The 24,132-nt window shown below is 42.4% G+C and overlaps 2 protein-coding genes across 5 annotated transcripts in view; both read right to left on the reverse strand.

Moving 5' to 3' along the window:
• The window catches only part of FAM172A (family with sequence similarity 172 member A), a 452,093-nt gene that overhangs the window by 125,307 nt on the left and 302,654 nt on the right, over nt 1-24,132 (reverse strand). For all 4 annotated transcript variants that reach the window (XM_055120157.1, XM_055120093.1, XM_055119959.1 and 1 more), the window contains one exon: nt 23,130-23,214. In XM_055120157.1, the coding sequence (XP_054976132.1) occupies nt 23,130-23,214 (85 nt within the window). The remainder of the gene's footprint in view (nt 1-23,129; nt 23,215-24,132) is intronic.
• POU5F2 (POU domain class 5, transcription factor 2) lies at nt 1,293-5,024 on the reverse strand. Its single transcript, XM_055120264.1, has one exon. It carries the CDS (start codon nt 2,349-2,351, stop codon nt 1,335-1,337), a length of 1,017 nt encoding a protein of 338 aa, XP_054976239.1. The 5' UTR covers nt 2,352-5,024; the 3' UTR covers nt 1,293-1,334.

Below are 24,132 nucleotides of genomic sequence, written 5' to 3' on the forward strand. Positions count from 1 at the left end.
CATCAGAGAAGCCAGAAAAACTAGAAAATGACACTAAAAAATGTTGAAATTAGGATATAAAAAAGGTAGCAAATAGAACAAAAAATAGAATTAATAACATTTCCTTGAGAATATATATGAAGGGGAAAATCTAGAAGAAAGCAGCTAGTTGACAAGATTAGTTAGCAACAAAAAGATATAAATTCATATTATATAGTGATCAAACAGTAAATACTACATGCAGGTGTGTGATGGCAGATGTGAGAATATAAGGGATTAATGATTCCTGTTAAGTATGGAAGGACCAAAACCAAAGAATGTAGAAGTAGAAAACTGGAAAAGACCAATTTTAAAGAAGAAATTGGAAAAGTGATTTAAGATGTATTATCGTAAAACTCACCGGGGAATACTGAATCAACTCTCACAATACCAGAGCTTACTCCCCCGCCCCCCTCCCCCCAAATACATCAGGGCCGAAAAGAAAGTAAAGGAAATTCCCAGGAACTAAGCTTAAAAGAGCTGAAAACCAGAGCGTTTGGCTGGAGAGGAGGCCAGGTTCCAGCTGTCCAGTTTCTGATCTCAGGAACAATGGGGTTTCAAACACAACAGCCCTGGGAGCAGGCCAAACCCATGGACTGCAGGAAGCAGAGAGCAGAATGGACGCCCCCCCCCCCCTCCACTTTGGGTTAGGGCACTCTAAAGAAAAGGTACTCCTTTCTTCATATTTGTATATATATAATATGAAATTATATATGTAATGATTACATTAAAATTATATATATATTATGTACACCTTATTTTGAAAAGGGGGGGGAACAAATTCAAGAGCTTTCAGCTTAGGCTCCGTGTATTTCTTTCCACCCTGAACCCTCTCCTGCCCCCCCGAAAGGGGCAACTATTACCTTTTGTAATAGGTTAATATTGGACTTCGGACTTTGTATGCATGTTATACAAAGTTCTACCTGTTTGGTAAAAATGGTACATTTAAATGGTTTTCCAGACTTCGGTATTTTCATTCAATAGAGCGTTTACAAGAAAAAAACAACACCCTAAACCTTAGGTTTTGTGATAATCACAACGAATAACAGACATAACTAACTTTTAATTTCCAAAAAAGATAAACAAAGTGTTCAAAACCATCTCTGTGTTATAAGGTACCTTAAATGCAATGCAAGGTGAAAACAAACTAAATACATAAAGCAGAAATAAAGGTCAACTCCCCTTCCCAAATTTTATAACTCCCCCCTCCCCCCACACACACTCTTAAGCTTGAATGGCGAACTGAATGCTAAATGCCCCAAACACCACCAGTGCGCTCCTCTCCAGCCTGGCCCTCCCCAGCTGGGGCAGTTCCCTTAACTTGAAAGTCTGGGGAGGCCCAGGGAGGGGGCCGGGGCGCCGGGATTTCCTCCCACAGGGAATGGGATGGAGGGGTACAAGGGTGTGAAAAAGGCTCCCCCGTAGGGGCAGGAGGCCAGGTGAAGCCCCGGGGCCAGGGGAAAGCAGACTGGGGCCCCTGGGAAAGGGAGCGCGGGCGCGCCCACGTCCGCGGGCGCGAAGCCGGCCTCGGCGGGCCAACTGCCCATGCGGCTGCGCCTGGAGAACCACACCCGGACCAAGTCCTTCTGCAGGCGCAGCTGCCCCGCGATGCTGCTGATCTGCTGCGGGGTGGGCCGCGGGCACTGCAGGAAGAGCTTCTCCAGGTTGTTCCCGATGCGTCTCTCCCGGCTGGCCCGTCTCTGCTTCCGAGCCTGCCGCAGGATCATCTCCATTCTGCACAAGCCTGGAAGGTTCTCGCTCTCCACCTCTTCCAGCCACATTTTCAGGAGCGGGCGCAGCTTCCACATGTTGGCGAGACTGAGCTGCTGGGCCTCGAAGCGGCAGATGGTGGTCTGGCTGAGCACCTTGCCGAAGAGCGCGCCCACGGCGAAGCCCACGTCGGCCTGCGAGTAGCCCAGGGTCATCCTCTTGAGCTTCAGCTCCCTGGCCAGCTGCTCCAGCTCCTTCTCGATGCTGCTGATGTCCTCGGGCGGCGCCAACTTGGGGAGGCACCGCACCACGATGCAGGGGCTGGGGAAGGCGCCGTCCGAGGGGCTCGGGAACCTGGCCCCCACCTCACCGACTCTGACCAGGGGGCCGCAAGGCCCCATCCGTCCCTGGAACTCGCACAGTGGAGGACCCGGGGGCATTCCCCACATCTCAGGAGCCCGGGGGAGCCCTGGCACGACCCCAGGTCGGCCCGTTGGCTTGCCAGGGCTTGTAGGGCCGCTCAACCAGAGCGGAGAGTCAACCCGCATCTGCACTGGGACCCCCGGCTCGCCCCCGCCACTGCTGGGCCCGGGGTGGAAGTCCGACGGCCCGCAGCTGGCCATCGGCTAGGACGGCACCCAGAGCAGGGAGTCTGGTAGGAACTGCTGACTCTCGAGGCGTCGAGGCGTCGGAACAGCCACCAGCCTCGCCCTCGAGCCCTGCCCCCCAGTGGGCGGAGATGGCAGTGCTGCCGGGAGAAACAGCCCCGAGCCCTGTGAGCAGGGTGGGGAGTGGTAATTCCCCCCTGGGCCCCTAAGCTGACGGTGTGGGACCCCTAAGCTGAACTTAGCTTCCAACTTCCTGAAAAGTGCAAGTCTTCCTCTTGGGGTTTGTGCTTCCAATCTGCCAGCGATCCCTTAGTCAATAACCCCACTCTCTCTCTACCAGAGGGGACTCCCGGCGTTTACTTTCAGCTCTTCAGTATTGCTAGTACCTAATCCCTTTCCGACACATTATCTGACACTCCTGACTTTACAAAGAGATTTTCAACACGAGTCTGCTCGGCACTGTTCCATTCACGAGCCCCTCCTTTACTGCTATCTTGGTGATCACAAGTACTTTATGGCCACAACATGCTCCTTTGTGGGTCTTCAGTCCCTGTGCCCTAAGAAACCTGAGTATCCCTGTCTGAATTTCTAGTTAATATCAGTTTGCTATCAGGTTCTATCCCCCACCCCCACACTTGGCCAGATTCCATTGTCTTTCTTTTTTGTATTTTACTGAGTCCAGTTTCTTGACTGATCCCATGATCCCCCTCTTAACTCAGCTTGCAAGAGCAGTATACAACAGAGAACTAGGAATTTCACATTTCTCTCTATCTCTCTCTGGGTACCGACTCTGGATGGGCAGATCCTGTTGTTCCCCACTGGACCTCCCTGCGACACTAGGTTCCTCTCCCTGGCCCCTCTTCCAGCCGAGACCCATCAGAACACCCATTCCTCCATCAGGTCACTTAGCTCAAACAACCAACTCTAGGCTCTGGGTGGAGAAAGTTGAGAAGTGGGGAACAGAAGTTCTGACTATATATTCAAATCATCCAGGGGAGAGTTTTGTCTAAAAGTGGGGAGGACAGTGACCGTGACTGGATAATCTCCAACTTAATTAACTTTCCAACTCAACCACCATTTAGCTCTGCCTCACCCAACTACAGACCTGGGTCTTCTTGAAATTATCAGTGACCTTCCACAGGTCAAATTCAGTGGCCCTTGAAAAATCTTCATCCCATAGAACTTTTCTAAGTCCTTTTCTGGTTCCCTCCCTCTCTTTTAAACGTTTTTCATGAAATTCTGGTACAGATGAATATTTATTTTAGCCTTTTTCTCTTCTAATGCCCAGGTGTGCATATCTCACTGCTCCAAATCAGATTCAATATCTGTTTTTCGATTTCTGTTTCTCCCCCTGAGCTTCTGGGGCTGGTTAGCGGCATCATTCCCCACTTGGCCTCCAAGTTTACACCCAGGATACTGTTCTTCGACTTTCTTTTTCTTTTTTTTATTTTAAGCTATAGGGCATCAAATGTTACATAGATGCAAGACATCTAAATGATATTCATTTGATTATTTTAATCTGCCCACTATAATTTCTCACTGACATGATAGCTTATTTATTCATCTTGCATACTGTGACTAGAAATCTTTTTTCAAAAATGAAACCAATCCAAACCCAACCTAAGCTGGCCAAAACCAAAACCCTAACCACGCCATTTCCCTCTTAAACCTTTTTACCCCAAGATCCAGCACTGAAATCTTACCCCAGGCCACCATGTGGGCACATAAATTCCAGAGCAGGGACCATCTGGTTTCCCGCTGTTTGGTTTCTCCTCTCCTTCCTTCTTGCCTACCCTCACCTACTACACTCATGCCAGCTCCCTGGATTTCATCTTACTCCATGTAAGAAGAAAATGCCATTCCTTTCCTCCGTGGCATTTTCTAACTTACCCCCCGAAGATGTTCTCATGGCTATGTTGCCCTTATCCACGCTATCCCTGCTGTCCTGAATGGCTTCCTCTGTCTCTTGGTCCTATTTCTTCCACACCATGCTGGGGTCTGCTCAAATGTCATCTCATCAGAAAGGCCTCCCCTCATCACTCTCTCTCAAACAGTACCCTCTGTCATTCCCTTTTATTAATCTGCCTAATTTTTTTGTATGAGCAGACATCACAGCTTTACATATTTACTTGTCTGTTCATTGTCTCTTTTTCTGTTGCCAACAGAACAGCAACTCTGTCTTGTTTACAACTGTGGGTACAGTGGCTACAACTGTACTTGGTTCACAGAAGATACTCATTTCTTGGACTACTGAAGCATGCTCTATTTCTATCACCTTTCAGATGAGGAAGAGTGGCGCCAAAGAGATAGTACAGGAGGTAGGTATTTACCTCGCAAGGTGCTGACACTGGTTCAAATATCTGGCATCACACATGGCTTCTGAGCAGGGACTCTCCTGAGCAGAGACAGGAAGAGCCCCTGCGCATCGCCAGGTATGGCCGAAACCCAAAACCCAAAAAACAAAACAAAGTGACAGCTAGTGCCGAAAAGCCTTTCCCAAGCAGAGTTAGTTACTGCTTTCATTTCTCCGATACTCGATATTTTTATTATAAAACTGATGAGTAATTATTTATTTTATGTATCTGTGCTTCTAATTTGTGTGGTACACTTAAGGGTAAGCAAGTAATTGTAATGTCCATAAATAAGAGTTTCCCAGATACCATGTTCAAGAAATGCTGAGTGAATGCATCTCCACCTTTAAAATACTTAAAATAAAGCACATCCAGTTGCAGTTTAGCAAAGAGAAACTTTCTCCTCTAGGCAGCTCTTGAGAAGAGACAGCCCCTCTCCACTCTCTCCTAGATGAGACCCTTAAACACCTCTTACTAGATGAGGTCCACGGTATCACGAGTCTAAATTCAGCTCAACACCAGAGGTAACAAATTTTCAAAAGTGGCCTTGAAACAATGATAGAGAGGAATCGGAAATCAGCTGCCATCTCTACAGTGTGTGCACTCCATTGTTTGCTGTCTGCATCTTCACTGCTACCCAGGTTTGAATGTGTCTGGCAACGAGTGAGGTTCTCATCTGTCTGGTTCACTGTGAGAGCTTCAGCCTTGGAAACTACTGCTGGCACAGAGGGAGAAGTCAGTGAACATCATTCAGTGTGAAATAAATGAATTCTGCAGCACCAATAGTGAGAAGACCTGTATTTGCCTGGGTTTAGGTTTCAATATGACAGTCTATGAAAAACAGTTTACAACATATAAGATTTCACTTAAGAGTAATTTTGCTGATATACATTCTTTTCAGGTATAGTGACATGTGATTTCTTTCTTTCTTTTTTTCTGTTCAAAATTACAAAGCAACCAGTGTCTGCCTGAAAGAATGAAAGGTGGATTACAAAGAAGAGCAAATAAGAGCAATTATACAAATATGGGCAACATATTGAAATCAGCCATTCTGAAAAAAAAATCACACAAGGTTCATTAGTTGTCTAAAACAATAGTTGAATAAAAATGTTTTCAGTGAATTGGAAAAAAAGTGAGTTCAACTGAATTTGAGTAACTCTTATTATATCAGCCGAGTTACAATGTAGTAGCCTAAAACATTTACTAAATTAAAAAGAAAGGCTATATTAACTTTATGGGTTTTAAAATTAACTTGGGTGTGTTCAATTAAGGTTTTCATTGTACTTGGTCAGATCTCATCTGTCAGTGTGCTCACATACGCGTATGTGCTGTCACAAATAAAGCCCACATTCTTTTTCTTTTTAAATTTATTTATTTTTAATTAATGAATCACCATGAGGGTACAGTTACAGATTTATACATTTTTGTGCTCATGTTTCCACCATACAAAGTTTGAGAACCCATCCCTTCACCAGTGCCCATTCTCTACCACTGGTACACCCAACATCCCTCCTATCCTCCCCATTCCCGTCTCCCCCCACCCCACCCTGCCACTGTGGCAGGGCATTTCCTTTTGTTCTCTCTCTCTCATTAGGTGTTGTGGTTCTCAATAGAGGTGTTGAGTGGCCACTGTGTTCAGTCACTCAGTCACTAGACCACATTCAGCCCGCATCACCTTTCCCTGCCCCCCCCCGCGCCCCCCCCCGCATGGCCTCCGACCGCATTATACTTGGTGATCCCTTCTCTAAGTTGCCCTCTCCCCAGAATGTAAGGCCAGCTTCCAAGCCATGGAGTCAACCTCCTGGTACTTATTTCTACTATTCTTCTATTCTTGGGTGTTAGTCTCCTACTCTGTTATTCTATATTCCACAGATGAGTGCAATCTTTCTATGTCTGTTTTTCTCTTTCTGACTCATTTCACTTAGCATGATACTTTACATGCCGATCCACTTATACGCAAATTTCATGACCTACTTTTTTCTAACAGCTGCATAGTATTCCATTGTATAAATGTACCAAAGTTTCTTCAACAGTCATCTGTTCTAGGGCACTCGGGTTATTTCCAGATTCTGGCTATTGTAAACAGTGCTGCGGTGAACATATAAGTGCAGATGACATTTCGACTATACTTTTTAGCTTCTCTGGGATATATTCCCAGCAGTGGTATTGCTGGGTCAAATAAAAGCCCACATTCTTATGGCAGTCTTGACATCTTAAAAGTGTAGTTAATGTGCTATGGAAATGGGGTGACTGGGGGAAGCAGGAGTATACTTGGCTGGGACAGAAGTAGAGACCGGAGGAAGGCATGTGGCAGGAACTCCTGGCTGAGACAACCGGCACCTGAGAGGCTAATCAATCACCTTTAACAAATACATAATCCTCTGAGCAAGTGATAAGATTACAGTGCAAGAACCAGGCCAACCTTCTCTATAGGGAATTACACACTAAGGACAGAAAGCACATCTTTCTAGATCCAACCAGGCCAACCTTCTCTATAGGGAATTACACACTAAGGACAGAAAGCACATCTTTCTAGATCCCCGTGTATTTATAATCTAAATAGGAGGGGTGGGGGAGAAGAGAAATGATGAGGAGATATCACAGAACAGTTATCACTGCTCAAAGAGAACTGAGCCATTTTCTATTATTGGAAACTTTGGAACTGAGAAATTTATGTACTAAGTAGCACTGTAGCACTGTAGCACTGTTATCCTGTTGTTCATCAATTTGCTCGAGAGGGCACCAGTAACATATCCATTGTGAGACTTGTTGTTACTGCTTTTGGCATATTGAATACGCCATGGGTAGCCTGCCAGGCTCTGCCGTGTGGGCGGGATACTCTTGGTAGCTTGCTGGGCTCTCCGAGAGGGACAGAGGAATCAAACTTGGGTTGGCCGTGTGCAAGACAAATGCCCTACCCGCTGTGCTATCACTCCAGTCTGTACTAAGCAGAAATATGCAAAATATCAGGATTTGTATTATTATGCTCTACTAAAAGGAAAACCAACTACCAAGATCCGTTAATGGTAAGAAGCACAGCTGTAAAAAAAAAATCTGTTTAATAAGGCTAATAAATATTCTTCTATGGTTTCAATTCAAATTCATCTCCCTCTCTCTGAACTTACAGATTTGTCATAACTGTGATCTGTCTTAAGTACAGTTTTTAAGTAGGAGTTTTAAGTAGAGAGCTTACATATGGGACCTTCCTAATGAACAATCTGTATAACGTCCATTTTGTACCAGCATGTCAAAATAATGTGCAATGTGCAAATATCCACAGTGCTCTGGGTATAGGAAATGTAAAAACCCAACCAAATAAACAAAACAAAAGCCCCCCAAATCCCAAAAAAGCCACCACCACCAACCAAAAAACCCGGCTGTGTGGAGGTTCTGGTTTTGATTTACCTTATACTTCTGGTCTGTTACCTTGTTGTTGGGGAAGACAACCCTTTCATTCTCATTTATCTAAGTGCATCTCTCCCGAGGAGCTCATGCTTCAGACAGAATACAGGGCTTCCATCAATAATATATTTTCTCTAGAAGAGTCTCCAAAAGAATCTACACGGAGACTACAGTTAGAGCAGGTGTGAGATGGTACGAATTTAACAGTTTTCCACACTGTGTGGGAGTCCTAGTACTAGCACTATCAGGGCTTGGGGCGTAAAGGCACTGTCACAGAAGGGCAGGTGTCAGGCCCTAAGACCCATGTTAGTGGGGGAGCAAGAGCAAAGGCAAAGGCAGGAGAAAAGCCCCGGAGACCAGTTCCTGGGAGGTCCTCGCCGGGGCTAGGAAACGGAATCCAGAACCAGAAAACTCACTGAGTTGGGTAGAGACCCTGGGCCCTAGTCATGGGAGCTAATTATACTCTTGTGGGGGAGGATTTGGACCACACTCAGCTGTGCCCAATACTCTCCCTGGTCTTGTGTTCAGAGGTCACTCCTGACTGTTCAGGGGACCACACCCTGTGTTGAGGATCGAACCAGGGTCAGCTTCATGCAAGGCAAGTACCTTGACCCCAGTACTAACTCTATGTCCCACCCCTGCCAGCCACTCCTGGCCTCTAGTGATAGCTAAGCCACTGCAATTTAGTTAAGTAATAGCTTGCCAGGCTCTGCCGTGTGGGCGGGAAACTCTTGATAGCTTGCTGGGCTCTCCGAGAAGAATGGAGGAATCGAACCTGGGTCAACCATGTGCAAGACAAACGCCCTACCCACTGTGCTATTGCCCAAGTTCCTACTAGTGCTGATAAAGTTCTTGTGATGTCAAGCAGAACTAAAATAAACTTTCAAGGTGAGTTTGCCTTCATTACAGAAGAAAAAGCTTTAAGGAAGTTCTCGAAGTCATTGCTCTAGTCCGGGTATAGTCGCTGTCTTCTACATCCACGTCTGTCCTGTGCTTACACTTTAAAGTAGAAGATACACAGACGACGACGACAACAACAGCAACAAATTTCTTCACATTGGACAGTAAAATTATACCTCCAAGGTATGATAATTTTGGCTGATGAAATTCATAGTTCAGAATCTGACTCAGGCCCAGAGAAGCAAATGAAAATAGAAGAGAATTTTTTTTTTTTGGTAGGATAAAACTGTTAGTGGTCTGAGAATTACTTTTTGTTTAAGAGATTCCAAATTAATTGATTTTGCTGCTATTTTCATCATAGGTTTGGGACTTCTGCGAATTACCCTGGGATCTCTTTAAGAAATGAATCAACGCAGACAATTCATCAATTTCACTGGACAAAAGTGAGCAATCCTGTTGGATAACATGAAACACAGAAATAGCCAAAACAAATTTAAGAGATAGTAACTTAAAATGAAAAGTGAGAAATTCTAGCACAGTAACTCTGTCAAAATATATAGATGAAAAGTTCTGACTAGTATTCCATTACATTCTTGGACAACGTCAGGCAGAGACTGGGGACACTCTTAGCTCTGTCCCCAGGGGTTGTTCTGGTGGTATTCGGGCACGTTAGCAGGCACAGAGTGAAATGGAAAGATAAATGTGGACCGTAAGTAGGTCTAAGAGAATGAAGAAATAGAATAACTTATGATAAGAAAACTGAGGCTATAAATACTTTATTTCTGTAGAAAACATACTGGGAAGCTCTGAAGGCAACTTTATGATGACAGTGACAAGATCGAGACCTAGATATCAGAAAATATGACGGAGCAGGAAAGAAATGACACAAAAGTTTTGATTCCCAAACTCCCAAGTAACTAACAATTTGTCTACACCCACAGTACTGGCTTATAGACAGGAATCTGATAACTATAGGAAGCCCTTGCCTTGCGTGGTAGTGTGAGATCTGACTTAGATCAATGAGCACAGAGGCTAAAACCACTGCAAAGCAATCATAATAATCAACAAGAGAAACCATGATTTTTCTGGGACCTTTAAAGTTCTTATTATCAAAATCGAATGCAATTTAAAACATTAATACCATTAGCAATATTAGTAACATCAGTAACACCAAGAATTAAAGTAACTTCTTTGTTAAAAACTAATAAAGGCCAGAAAGTTCAATGTGCTGAGTGCATGCTTAGCATGTGGAGGCCCTAGTTTGGTCGCTGGCACTATACATGGCCCCTCAACGACTGCCAGGAGCAACTCCCAAGTGTAGAGCCGGGAGTAGTACCTGAGAACCACTGGGTGGGCCCCCAAGATAAAAAACAAAACAAAACAATCCTAAACAAACAGAAGTTATTATTATTATTATTTTGTTGTTTTGTTGGCCTTACTAGTGGTGCTCAGGGCTTACTCCTGGCTCTGTGTTCAGGGATCACTCCTGGTGGGGTTCGGGGGACCACATGGGGACCAGGGATCAAACTCAGGTCAGCCACATACAAGGCAAGCACCCTACCTGCTCAGGCTCCAGAGTAACCACAAATTATTAAGAAAAGCTTGATGGATTTTTTTGGGGGGAGGGAGGGTTACTTTCCCAGGATTCTCAGCCAGCCCTGCCAGGGTTCAAGGCAAGGCCAGAGACTCTGGTGCTTCTGGGGCTGTCCATCGTGGAGGATTACCTGGGTGATGACTTCAGTGCCTGAGGGTCACCAGGGCCACAACCAACAGTGCTCAGGGGTGTCCAGTCTTGCACCATGTGATGCTGGGGCGTTTACGCGTTGTGCTGGGGTCACACTGCGCTGGCCACATGGAAATCATGTTCCTTAACCCCTACACTATTTCTTTGACCCTAAAAGTAATTTGAATAGTGACTGGCTTCTCATCACATTAACTTAGGGTGCAGTTCTAGCAAATCTTTTCTGTGCTCTGGCAAACAGTCACAATCCGAGGTTTGGATTAGCTTTCAACATTTTCTCCTTTGCACTGCCAATGTGACATATCTCTGAGATTTTCAAAGAAACTCTGAAGTGTTTTCCTGTTGGTGTCTTCTAGGTCATTTCACCTTTTTTGATCATAAATAATATTTTCCTTTCTGAAATTTCTAATTTCATTTCTCAAATTTCATTCTGGGTGGCATGTTGATCTTTGTTGGTGAAGCTCTCTTTTGTGTGAACAATATATAATGACTGGATAGTGTCAGATTTTGAAGAAAATTATATAACGTGCCTGTTACTATGATTCATATCTATTATTTATATTTAGAATTGCAATTAATATAATTATTTACAGTTAATATATCGTGGCAACTAAAGTAGCAAACTTGCTTTTTTGGGGGGAATTGGCATTACTTAATTACACAATGGCAGAGGAAATTTGGGTAAACTGGAACTTTTTTTTTTTAAATTTTATTGAGTCATCGTGAGATAGTTACAAGCTTTCATGCTTGGGTTACAATCTCACAATGATCAAACACCCATCCCTCCACCAGTGCACATTCCCCACCACCAATATCCCAGGTATACGCCCCCTTTCCCACCCTCCCCCTGACTCTATGGCAGACAATATTCTCCATATTCTCTCTACTTTGGGGCACTATAGCTTGCAACACAGATACTCAGAGGTCATCATGTTTGGTCCATTATCTACATTCGGCATGCATCTCCCATCCCAACTGGTTCTTCCAGTCATCATTTTTTTAGTGATCCCTTCTCTATTCCATCTGCCTTCTCCCCTCCGCTCATGAAGCAGTCTTCCAGCTATGGGACAATCCCCTTGGCCCTTGTATCTACTGTCTACAACACGGGAATTACTAATTTAATAGTTGTGATCATAATTAATGGAGATGGTGCTATTATACACATTTTCTGGACACTAAACATTGTGCACCCTAAAATTACCAATAATAGAACTATTCTCCTCATTTGGGATAGCGCAAATTTCCCATCGTCAAGATAAATCCAGAGCTCTTCATGAATACTGACTCAGAAACAGAAATGAGTTTAAAATCACAATAGCATACTCACGCTAATCAGATTTCTAGAGTAAGAAGTCAGTTATCATCAGAGTATGGAAAGAAGATGCGTTTCAGAAGAATCATTAACTTCCAGAGCAGTGTAGTACCATTTAATAAGGAGAGGGTCAGTGAATTAAGAGTTACTTTTGGGTCCTCAGGAGTTTCTAAGTCCTTCACCTGCCTCTACATACCACCTACTTCAATGATCATCCTCTGATTAGGAACAAAGAGAATCTCTGCAACAAATACAAGACTTCTTTTTAGGAGACTGTGAGAATTTGAGGGGCAAGGGTCATGTCAAGCAATCTTTAGACACATAGAGTATAGACTAGTGGCCTGAACATGTTGAGAGATTAATAAATCTTTGTGGGATTAAATAACAAATACATAGTTTTCCTTCTTACCTCATAATAATCAATAATAACTCATTATGTGAGGTATGGCTTGAGTTAAGGCTTTAATTTTAAGGAAAACAAGTTAATTAAAAAGCAAATTGGAAAAAAATAAATTTTCTAAAATTAAGGTTTGCTGCTTATATTTGACTATATATTTAAAACCGTGTCTGAAGAAAAGCAGAAACAATCATCTAAAGAAGGACCATTCCTTCATTAGAAAAGCAACACTAGATTCTAAATTATGATGGTTATGGAAGGTCATGCTTTTCATTATAGAATTCCAAATGCATATTATTTAATTCCACAAACAGCTATCTCACATATTGGTTATATCTAATAATTTATGTTTGTGAAGTTAAATTAACAATGGTTTACTCTAAATTTAATCCTTCTGAAAACTAAGCAGGAAAGACTCTACTACTTTGCAACATAAATTAAAATAGAATTTATGGAGACAACTTCGCAAAAGTAAATGAAAACAAAAAATGAAATAATCCATATTACCTTTTGAAAAACATCTAAAACATTAGCTGAAAAATTAAAGTACCTTGAGGTCAATATTACCTTAGAACGGTATCTACAATTTTTAATTTAGGTCTTAAACAAAAAGTTTCATTAATAAACATTATTGCCTCACAAAGCTTAGAGTGTTGTTTATTTTTTACTTTTTAGCATTTTTGGCCTCACCCATGATACACAGGGATTACTCCTGGCTCTGAACTCAGGAATTACTCCTCGAGGTGCTCGGGGGACCATATAGGATGCTGGGGATCAAACCCGGATCGGCCGCGTGCAAGGCAAACACCTTAGCCACTGTACTATCGCTCCAGCCCAGGTATTGCTTATTTTTTCTTTAAATTTTCAACAAGTAACTTTTTGAAGTTACTTGTTTTTGTAAGTAATTTAAAATGAATAAATAATATTTTGCAACTAAATTCTCTCAAATATCAATGCATTAGACTATTCAAACATCTATGAAACAGTTGGTATTTTATTCCATATTTACTGGTAGAATATATTGAAGATTTGGGTTGATAAAAGTTTAAGGGGTATTAGAGATATTGTAGCACTGTTGTCCCATTGTTCATGGATTTGTTCAAGCGGGCACCAGTAACATCTACATTGTAAAGCTTGTTGTTAACTGTTTTTGGCATATCAAATATGCCATGGGTAGCTTGCCAGGCTATGCCGTGTGGGCGGGATACTCTCAGTAGCTTGCTGGGCTCTCAGAGAGGGATGGAAGAATCGAATCCAGGTTGGCAGGGTGCAAGGTAAATGCCCTACCCACTGTGTTATAGCTCCAGAAATACTAGTGATGATTCTCAAATAATATTCAGCCTCAAGATAACAGCTAAATCAATTTTTTATCTAAACATGGAAATTGTCAAATTATTTCTCAAAAAGTTTATTAAGCATTAGAACTAACTTCTTAGTTCTAGGAAGTACTATAAGAAACCTGAGGAAAATTTAAAAGAAATATATCGATGTTTGTAAAGTACTGATAAATAATGTAGATAATTACTGAGATTTCATCAATAGAAAATATTTGATCTATGATACCGTACCTACTATTCACTCTGCTAATTTCTGTGCTAAAGAAAAAACTTATTTTAGATATTCCTGATCACTTCTGAAAAGCAAAGCACCCTTTTCTCAAGACATATATTTGGAATGTTGACTCACTCACTCCCTGCGCCCCCCATTCCCAACTAAGTCTTTGAAGGAGATGTATGACAAACAGCTAAAATTAATGGAAACACTAGTCATGGCTGAAACCTTAGGTAGGTGGGTGGGCAGAGTCCCCACCCTGCTGAAGCCCTGGAAGCCACACCCACACCCCACCACTGCAGTAGGGCCAAGGGCTCAACTCCACCGATTCACGAATATTATCTGCAGAGATGCCAAACTGAGAAGAATTTCAGGTACCCTGGTGCCCAGGCTGAGGACTGGCAGCCTACCCTCACCCCGTACTTCTGGAATCCCTGGCAGCTACTTTCCAGTCACTACGTGTGCAGAGATCCTGAAGTCTCTGGACTGTGCCACTGCACACACAGCCACATGAGACCTTCTAGTTCCTCAACATTGAAATTCCAGTAGGAGCAAATAAATAAGATGGGAAAGTAAAAAAGAAGTGAACTAAACTCAACAAACAATAACAGAGAAGGTTCTCCTAGCAACAAATAGCTTAATATATTCTTTTTTTTTTTTTTGGCTTTTTGGGTTACACCTGGCGATGCACAGGGGTCACTCCTGGCTCTGCAATCAGGAATTACCCCTGGTGGTACTCAGGGGACCATATGTGGGATGTTGGGAATCGAACCGGGGTCGGCCGCGTGCAAGGCAAATGCCCTACCTGCTGTGCTATCACTCCAGTCCCTAAGAATATATTTTCTTAGACAAGGACTTAACCCCATGATCAGATATAAAAATTTTCACATAAAAGTTGATTTTTAAAAATATACTTATTTAATATTTGAGCTTTTTAAAAATCTAATCAATTTCAACTCTATAATTGTTTTAATAGCTGTGGCTTCTGTATGCATTAAAATAAATAAAAAATTAAAAGATTTTTTAAAAAGAAGTATATTCGGGGATATTTTTGCCAAAGTTCAGATCCACCCCTGAAGACTAGATGTCTGTCTTTGACAGATAGAGCAGGCAGGCAGGGCTGAATGGGAGCAGACAGGGAATATATGAGCAAGAGACAGAGATCCTGTGGCTTGAGAGGCACCTAACACACAATCAAAGAGAAGTGATGGCAGGGAGCCCAGGCAAACCACACAGGTCAGGATGGGCTGGGAGTGACTGCGGGCTCTGGAGAAGTAATTCCATAGGCTACAGAAAAAGATTCTGTAGGTAGGGGGTAGGAGAATATGATTCTGTGTGTGTAGCAGGGATTCACAATCAGGCACTAGACCAGAGGAGAGAGAAAGAAAAAGTCAGGGCTCTTTTTTTCTCTTTTTCTCTCTTACACACACACACACACTCACACACACACACACACACACACACACACACCCCACAGGCAGAGAGAGAGACAGACATAGACAGACATACAGATAGACAGATAGATGGACACACACACACACCCACAGGCAGAGAGAGAGACAGACATACAGATAGACAGATGGATGGACGGACACACACACACACACACACACAGCTCACTGGCAGAGAGACAGAGAGACAGACAGACGGACACACACATACACAAACACACACACCCCACACATAGGCAGAAAGAGAGAGAGACAGACAGACAGATGGACACACACACACACACACACACACACACACACACACACACACACATGCACATAGAGCAATAACCCAGAGAGAGAAGAAGAAATAGAGGACAAGTTAAGCACAGTTATAGGAGAGAAGAGGAATACTTATAGGGTATGTGATAAAAAGGATGAAAATTTCTGTTGGGTGCCAGTGGCCCTGAGTTTTCCAGTGATTAAGAGATACTGCATGAAGAGCCAGGAGTTATTGCTATAAGGGCAGTAGAAGCAATACAGATTCTGCATTAACTCATAATTTTCAAGTATAAATGCCACTTCATACTATTTGATTATTTACCCAAAAGCATTCCAAAATGATTAGCTTAAAATTTCTTTAATCTTTAAAGGGAAGAGTTAGCTCAGTAGAAGGAGAGTTGCCACCTTTACTGCCAAATTCTTCGAAAGAGTTTTTCACAAATCAGTTCAGAAAGCTGTAAAAAACATGGTGGCTATTTTTAATATATTTTTTTAAAGTGAGATTTCTAGAAGGAGATAACTCATATTCACTGTTATGCTGGAAAATAAAAAAGTTAAAATCATAGAATAATACTAGACTTGATTAAGCATATATAACTGGGGGCAAATAGTGTAACCCACTTAATGTCACCCATTTAGGAAGGTTATTTTTAAATGATTCTCTAATCAGTTATTTGCTCAGAGTTCCTGAATCTGGCTAATTATTGGGAATGAATCACTGAAAACACAAGAATTTCTGGTGGTCAAGTTTTAGAATACTTATCCCTTATATTAACTAATAATTACAAGGTAGCATAGAACAATGAATAGAGGAACTAACTGGTGAATAATAGCTGCAGGGCCAATTCTATAGTAATGGAAAAAACTGCCTGGAAAGTGCTAGTTAGCTAATTAAAGCATCACTTAAAGAATTAGAATATATACCTTTTGAATGGAAAGAAGATCACTGAGCAGTATATGTAGTCAAAAAGTAATATATATATCATATATGCTAATATGCTTTGAATTGTAAGGCCTGCTTATAAGACAAGGCATAGATTTCAATTACCCAATTAATTTGAGTTGCATCAAAACCATATTAGAAAACTCAACCCATCTACACATTCTGAATGACACACATTCTAGAAGCAATTACTGTTGATTCTTCATTGCTATCTTTAGATGCAAGTGATTATTCACTAACAAAGAATAGATATAACTCTTCAGTGTCATTTCCTCAAGACAGTATTTTTAGCAATAGACTGAAGTGAATATTTAGCAAATATTCAGTAATTTCAGTCAGTGTAAACAGTCAATCTGGACTATTTAAGCAAAGAAAAATCAGGGTTACATTAACAGGTTTTGTACAATTCAAATTCACCTAGTACTGCTAATTTTTGTCTTTCTGTTCTAGTGCGGGAAAGGAAGTTTGACAGTTAGGCATATGTTATCAACATCCAGAATCAGGAGAGGATTATTTAAATGAAAAATTTTTTCAAGTTTAATTTCTGACTTGTCAGAGAAAAATCTAATGTTTTTTTTTTATTCTTGATCTGAGGTGGTGCTCAGGGCTTAATCTTGGTTTTGTGCTCAGGGATTATTCCTAGCAGGGCTCAGAGGACCATATGGGGTACCAGGGATAGAACCTGGGTCAGCTGCTTGCAAGACAAATGTCCCACCCACTGTACCATCTCTTCAGCTCTGCTTTAATCTCTTTTTTTTTTCTATCATCTTTCTAATTTTTAGGTATCCATATTTACACCAAGTGTTCCAGGTAAGCTGCAATATCAGATCAAAGCTTGTTCCAACTTATGATAAGAGCAAGGAAAAAAGTGAGAGATTTATGCAAACACAAAAGTTCATAAGTTTGTAACTGTACATCACAGGGATTCTCTAATAAAAAATTAAAAAAAAATAAATTGCAGCAGGAAATATGCTAGCAGGCACGGGTCATCTAGCCCAGGGTTTCTCCACCTGCTTCCCTCTTGGTCCCCTTCTGACCTTATTTTCTTCCTGAGGGAACCCTGTACTACTTGTGCCCCCCTCCTTGTCTTATGTCATGGCCCTATATTTACATGATTTTCACCTGTGGGGGCCTTGGAATATCCTGGGGACCCACAGTGGGCCATACAGTTCCCAGGTGAGAAATACAGATCTGGAGCACATAGTTCTGGTGACTCTAGGTAAGCTTAGCGAATTTCTTTAATGGCAAGTGGCAAAGTCAATCTAAAATTTTATTTCATTTTTTTGGTTGGGGCATACAAAACAAAACAAAACAAAACAAAACAAAACAAAACAAAACATTTCCCTACAGTTACACCAGACTCGCCTGGTCCCCCTTCCAGCTCCTCAACTTCCCTGCCTCTGTCACTTCGAAAACAGCCAGACTAGCTCCTTCTTCTCAGCTGACCAGACACGAGGACAATAAGACTGAAGATATTTACGAAGTCCACTATGGGAAGGGTAGGGGTGGTGGTTTGGTGCCCTACCCTCCTTCTTGTTCAAGGGTCAATTCTTAATTATCTTATCGTCTGCCTCCCATAATGGGGCATCGGTTCCGCTTGGGAGCTTTATCTTTTGTAATTTAATTATATCCTTGGTTCCGGATGTAATATCTGGACTACAGCATTTCGTTGCTGAACGGGTGCATGGAAACTGAACGCATGCACCCAAAGAGGGAGAGAGTGCTCACATAGGGCCCTGAAAGCGCAGGGGCCTAAGCAGCCGTGTCGCCCACGCCTAGCTCTAGACAGAACTACTAAGAGTCGTGGCAGTCATGTGGCAGCCAAAGCAAGCTGTACTCTGCACCCTTACACACGTCTTGCCTTCCTTTCAGCCTGGGTAATGTCTTCTCATACACCGTGAGCAATTTTCTTTTGAAGGGGTCACACCTAGTGGCACTGGGGTAGGAACAGGCTCAAGGCCACAGCCAGTTTGCTCAGCCTGAGGGCAGGGGCATTTGAGCTGCCCCCTTCTCCCCCAGCAGCAGTGTGGAGACACCTACATGGATTCAGGGCCTCCATGTGCTAGACCTGTGCATCACAAGGTAATCTACCGCCACGGCCCTACGGCCAAAGATTTTATAAGCTCTTTTCTGACAGCAATCCACAGCATGAGATGACTTTCTCACCATCACCCGTGCCCTAATGTCTCTCTTAGAGTTGTTGTTTCTAGATTTTTGTGCTTACCAGGCATTTTTGTTTATTAGTATTTGTTCTGCTATCTTTCACTAGTTTTTTTTTTTTTTGTGACTCTAGCTCCTGTGTGGTATTTGTGATCCATACTAATGTCACAGAGGATCCAGGAAAACATAAATGTTAAGTACTGTTGTTAGAAATAGAACCAGAGACAAGGAAATAGAAGGGAGAAGTATGGCTTCATTAATGTCCTTATTTGAGGCTAAAGTCTGGTTACACGTGCACATGAGTGCCAAGTTAACAGTGGGGTAGACTGTGGAAGTTCTGTAATGAGATAATCTGGTTAGAAACAACATTTCCCTGAATTCCTTTTCAAACGGTGTGTTTCTCTTTGAATGCTACACAACGCCATTCAGTGAAGAGGCAGCCATTTCTAGCTTATGTATGCTAGGGAATGTGCTTCGGTAGGTGGTTTGGATGGTGGCATGATACAGTGACCAGAAATGCCTCCACCTCACCTTCCCTTTCTCTGTCAGCCTCTCTGACAAGTGGTCCAGGTGCGTATATGGTTAGTATCTCTATGACAAAGAACACGGGCTTCTTCTACAGTACACTCATGCCACTAAGCAGAGACAACAAAAACTGACATGGGTTTAAATCTATCCTTATGCGGTCTAGCTCACACACATGGGCTAGCTAATTCTCACTCTAAACCACTTTATATCCATCCACCTTCCTCTAACAACTCTCTTCTGTGGTCTCCGGCTCCAATATCATGCACAAACTGGACAGTCTTACAGAGACAGCTGATCTAGCAATGGTCCAATCCCGGTGACAAATTCTGTCCTACATCCAGCCAGCCAATTCTCTTATTTTGTGAACTCTATTGATTAATCCATTTACTAATACTGAACTGTTCATTCTAAATCTAATACTCATGGTGCTTCTGTGGCCATTTGGGGTATCAGTGGAAACAAATCTAAGTAATGCAGAGTATGGCTCACGATGTGGGAGGTGGTGGCAGCGTGGCTGCAGCCAGGGCTGGGGGAGCTGCGGCAGCTCTCGGCGCTCTCAGCCGTGGGCTGCTGCAGTCACAGAATCTCTGTGTGAATGAATGTAAGTGTCATTTAAATATTCTCTCTCAAAGAGTGCTTTTCGAGTCCAACCTGGTGCTGCTGCAGGCGTGGGCCCTGGAGCTGCCAAAGTGGCTAAGTTCCTGCTATGAGGAGCTGACTTGGATGGGCCCTGTAGCTCACTGACCACTGGGCATCCTTGCCTAATGCTGCCACTGCTCTCCTGCCCTGCCCTCGCTGCGGTTGCTGCCTGCAGCAAGTCTTGGAAGAAAATCTCCTCTGGAACGGCAGTGGTGGCACAGTCACCACCCTGGCCTGGCCTTGGTTCTGGTTCTCCCACTGCTGGGGCCCAGAGGGTGCAGCATCTCTATCAACCTGGACTTGCTGGGCAAGAGCATCCACTGCCTGACGGTGCCCGCGGTTTCCTGACACCCCAAAGTCTCTGTCATACCTTCAGGTTGATCCCATCAACTCGGGATCAAGTCTTCTGAGAAATTAAACTGCCCAAAATTTAGGCCTGTGGAAGTCACGCCCATGAACCATCTGCAGTGCTGCATGAAAGAGAAGACCTCGCTGCCTTGTTCCAGAAACTCATAAATAAATTTTGAAAGATCAACAAGCCACAGAAAATTGTTCAGGTACCTGTGCCCAGCTGAGACATCTGGAGGGGGCAAGTAATCCCACTGTCCGCCCAAACAGAGCCCTGGCAGTTCCTGTTCCCACAGTCTAAAATCACTGCCATGCCCCCGGCTGGACTCTATTCTCAGGAAGAATTTCACTGTGAAATGAGCCTGCTGAAAATTCAGGTATGTGTGTTTTGTGACTGAAATCTCCAGGCTTTCTCAGAATTGGAATGGGTTAACTCCCCCAACTTCCCTGTACCTTCAGAAGCCCCAGCAGTCACGTCCACACCCCAAAGCTGGCCGTCCCCAGTTAAAAATCAATCAATAGCTGTTCATTCCCGATAAAAATTCTTAACTTTCTGACATCTCAAACTCTACATCATCGACAAACCAGTAGTAGCATACCAAATGGTAAATGGCAACCAATCTCAATGAACAAAACATTAACATAGAAGGCTTAACCTATAATATCTTAGTCATTTCTCATACAAAGACTTAATATCCTATGATAAGATATAACAATTTATTGGTCCACGGTTGGAAGCTTGCCCCAAATGCTGGGGGTGAAGGCAGCTGGGATAGAGAAGGGACCACTAGGACAAAGATAGTTAGAAATGATCACTTTGCATAAGAACTGTGTGCTGGAAATAGGTAAAGGAAATAAACATAATCTCTTAGTATTGTATTGCAAACTACAAGGCTCGGAAGGAAGGAAGGAAGGAAGGAAGGAAGGAAGGAAGGAAGGAAGGAAGGAAGGAAGGAAGGAAGGAAGGAAGGAAGGAGAGAGAGACAGACAGAGACAGAGACAGAGACAGAGAGTCAGAGAGAGACATAGAGAGAGAGGAGGCTGGGCCACACTCTGTTTGCGATGCCAGGAATTGAACCTGGGTCTGCTGCATGCAAAGCAAGTGCCATACTATTTCTCTAGCCCCAGTAAATAACTGTCATTTTGGCAACTAGGTACTGTCCTGTCACATTTTCAACATACTTCTACTATTTTGTTTTACTTTGGGGCTACACCTAGCTATTCTCAGGGCTTACCTCCTGCTCTGGGCTCAGAGATCACTCTTGGCAAGCCTTTGGGATACCATATGTGGTACCTGGTATTGAATCTGGGTCAGCAAGGCAAACACCCTACAAACTATACTATCTTTCAAGTCCTTGTATTTATTTATTTAGTTTGGCCACCTTTGATGGTGCTCAGGGTTCTCTCCTGGTTCTACACTAAGGAATCACTCCTGGCAGTGCTTGGGAGACCATGTGGGGTTCAGAGATCGTATCTCGTTTGGCGACATATAAAGCAAGTGCTCTCCCTGCTGTTCTATCTATCTAGCTTCACAATAGTTTTCAGCCAGTATTTAAACTGTTCTCCAAATAATTTCGTTTAAATGTAAAACAAACATACCTGCAACTCCAAGTACTTAGTGAATTCTTCTACCTAGCAATTTTTACACGCAACACTTCATATTCCAAACTTCTGTTCTTTCCCTGGCCAAGACCAAAGAAACCCATTTCTACCCTGCAGCCAAATTCAGAGCCCAAAGCTCACCTTTTTACCGTTCAGACTAGTTAGGAATTCTGAGAGTCAAAACCAGAAAGCAATGAAAACTGTCACCTCTCCTCTTACCAGGGATTAGAGACTAGAGTACAAATCCTGTAGACTAGAAATCAATGCCATCCTTAAATTGTTGGTCGCCAATCTCCTTCTTGAGGTGCTCACCTTTCCACCTCTTACCTCCACTAGCAGGCTAGTCTTGTTTTTATTCCCTGTAAACATTTGGAGATCAACGCCAGTTGTTACTCCTTTCATTGCTATTTCTTTTGCCTAGAATGTCATTCCAAACAACCTCATGTAATCTAAATGCTATCTAACACATAAAGTTCAGACAAAATACATTTCATAAAAAACTGTTCTAAAGACAACATTCTCTCCTCTCTGAACTCACTGCACTGACTGTCAGATCACTGAGTTGGTACTGAATTAAACAAACAATTTGCTAGAGTTCCTGTATGGCTACTCAGGTATTATTATAAAAACATTTTAGTCTCCTGAGCAGTGCTCAGTAGGCCTGGGGGTCCCTCCTGGTAACTCCCAGCCAACTGGGATGGAGATTCATCAAGAGTGATTGGGGATGCAGTGCTGCTCGTGCCCTGTGGCGCCACGGATTGCCCAGGGCACTCTGGAAATGCTCACAGCCTCATGGCTGTACCTGGCAATGCTTGGTGGCCCCATGTGGTGCTGGCGGTATAATGAGTGCAGGTCATACACAAGGTAAGTGCTTCAATATCTACGTTATCTCTCCGGCTCTCCTTGTCCTTATTTTAACAAATTTTCAAATTTAAGCACAATTTATTTCCCTAAGCTTCAACACATACTGTCTCTATTACTTATCAAAATTTAGTTTACTGAGATTGTGGGAATGTATTTTCAGCTCTTGAATAAATTCTGGGTAGTAGATCAGATCCCTGCCTCATGTTACCAATAATTCTCTTAATGATTCAATATCACAACAACATGTTTAATTTGCATAATGATTTCCACATTTTGGTTCACAGACTATTTTTTTTTTTTTTACCTGATAAAGGGCTCCAGGCACCTCCCATCAAACACATACCTGCTGAGACTCGGGGACAGTCGGGAAGCATGGATTCCACTGATGTGTCCAATGGCTCTGAACTGGAGACCCAGTTACAACAGTTCTGAAATACAACAGAGACAATAATCTTTAAACAAGATTTAAATCGGGAGCAACAATTTAGGCTGCAGAGATGTATTATCTTATGTAACCTAAACCAAGAGGTATATTCAACTTATTTTTAATATAGAGGAAAATGTATGCAAATAGTATTTACTTATCACCAGCATGACTTTATAACTTAGCTGGTCAGCTGTGTAGACAACAAGAGGCCATGTAACTTTACAGGAATTGTAACTCTATGTGAATATTTCTAAGAGAAAACTACATAACTAGAAGTAAACAAATAACTACAGGCAACAAAATGAAAATATTTTAAAGGTGTATATTTTTAAATTCCAACTGGAATAAATGTAAATAAGAACTTGTAAAAGAATAAGTATATTTTGAAGAGGAACTATATTCTTTGCGTTTGCAACAACAGGAAATAAAATTTTCATTCTTAAAATATTGTTCATATCAAAAGTATTGTTTTGTAACTATTACTCTAACTGGTTTCAAAGAAGACTGTAGCAAAGCAGTTCAAAAGAAACATAACCTGCTAAACAGAAGCTGTGTCTGAGGACACAAATCTTCAATATTAAAGATAAAAATGATTTATAACTTAGATAAGTGAAATAAAACGTAACCTATATTCTTTCTAGATATTTCAAGTCTGGAAATCTAGCCTAAATATGTGATGAATTTCATGTTTTTGAAACAAAAAAAATCTCTCTCTCTCTCTCTCTCTCTCTCTCTCACACACACACACACACACACACACTGAATTTCTAGACAGATTTTATTTTAAAAGAAATCATCCTATCAATCATGTTGGAGAAATCGCTGATTGCTATTCTGGTAAACAAGCATGTATTGTGTATTTTTAGATGCTTGCTGCCCTGGTTGTGCACCATGGAATCCGTCTTCACTGTGGAAAGAT

Source organism: Sorex araneus, chromosome 1 (genome assembly GCF_027595985.1).
Source record: "Sorex araneus isolate mSorAra2 chromosome 1, mSorAra2.pri, whole genome shotgun sequence".
Lineage (NCBI taxonomy): Eukaryota > Metazoa > Chordata > Mammalia > Eulipotyphla > Soricidae > Sorex > Sorex araneus.

Coding starts and splice junctions, on each gene's coding strand:
- POU5F2 (XM_055120264.1), bottom strand. CDS start 2,351: ATGGCCAGCTGCGGGCCGTCGGACTTCCACCCCGGGCCCAGCAGTGGC.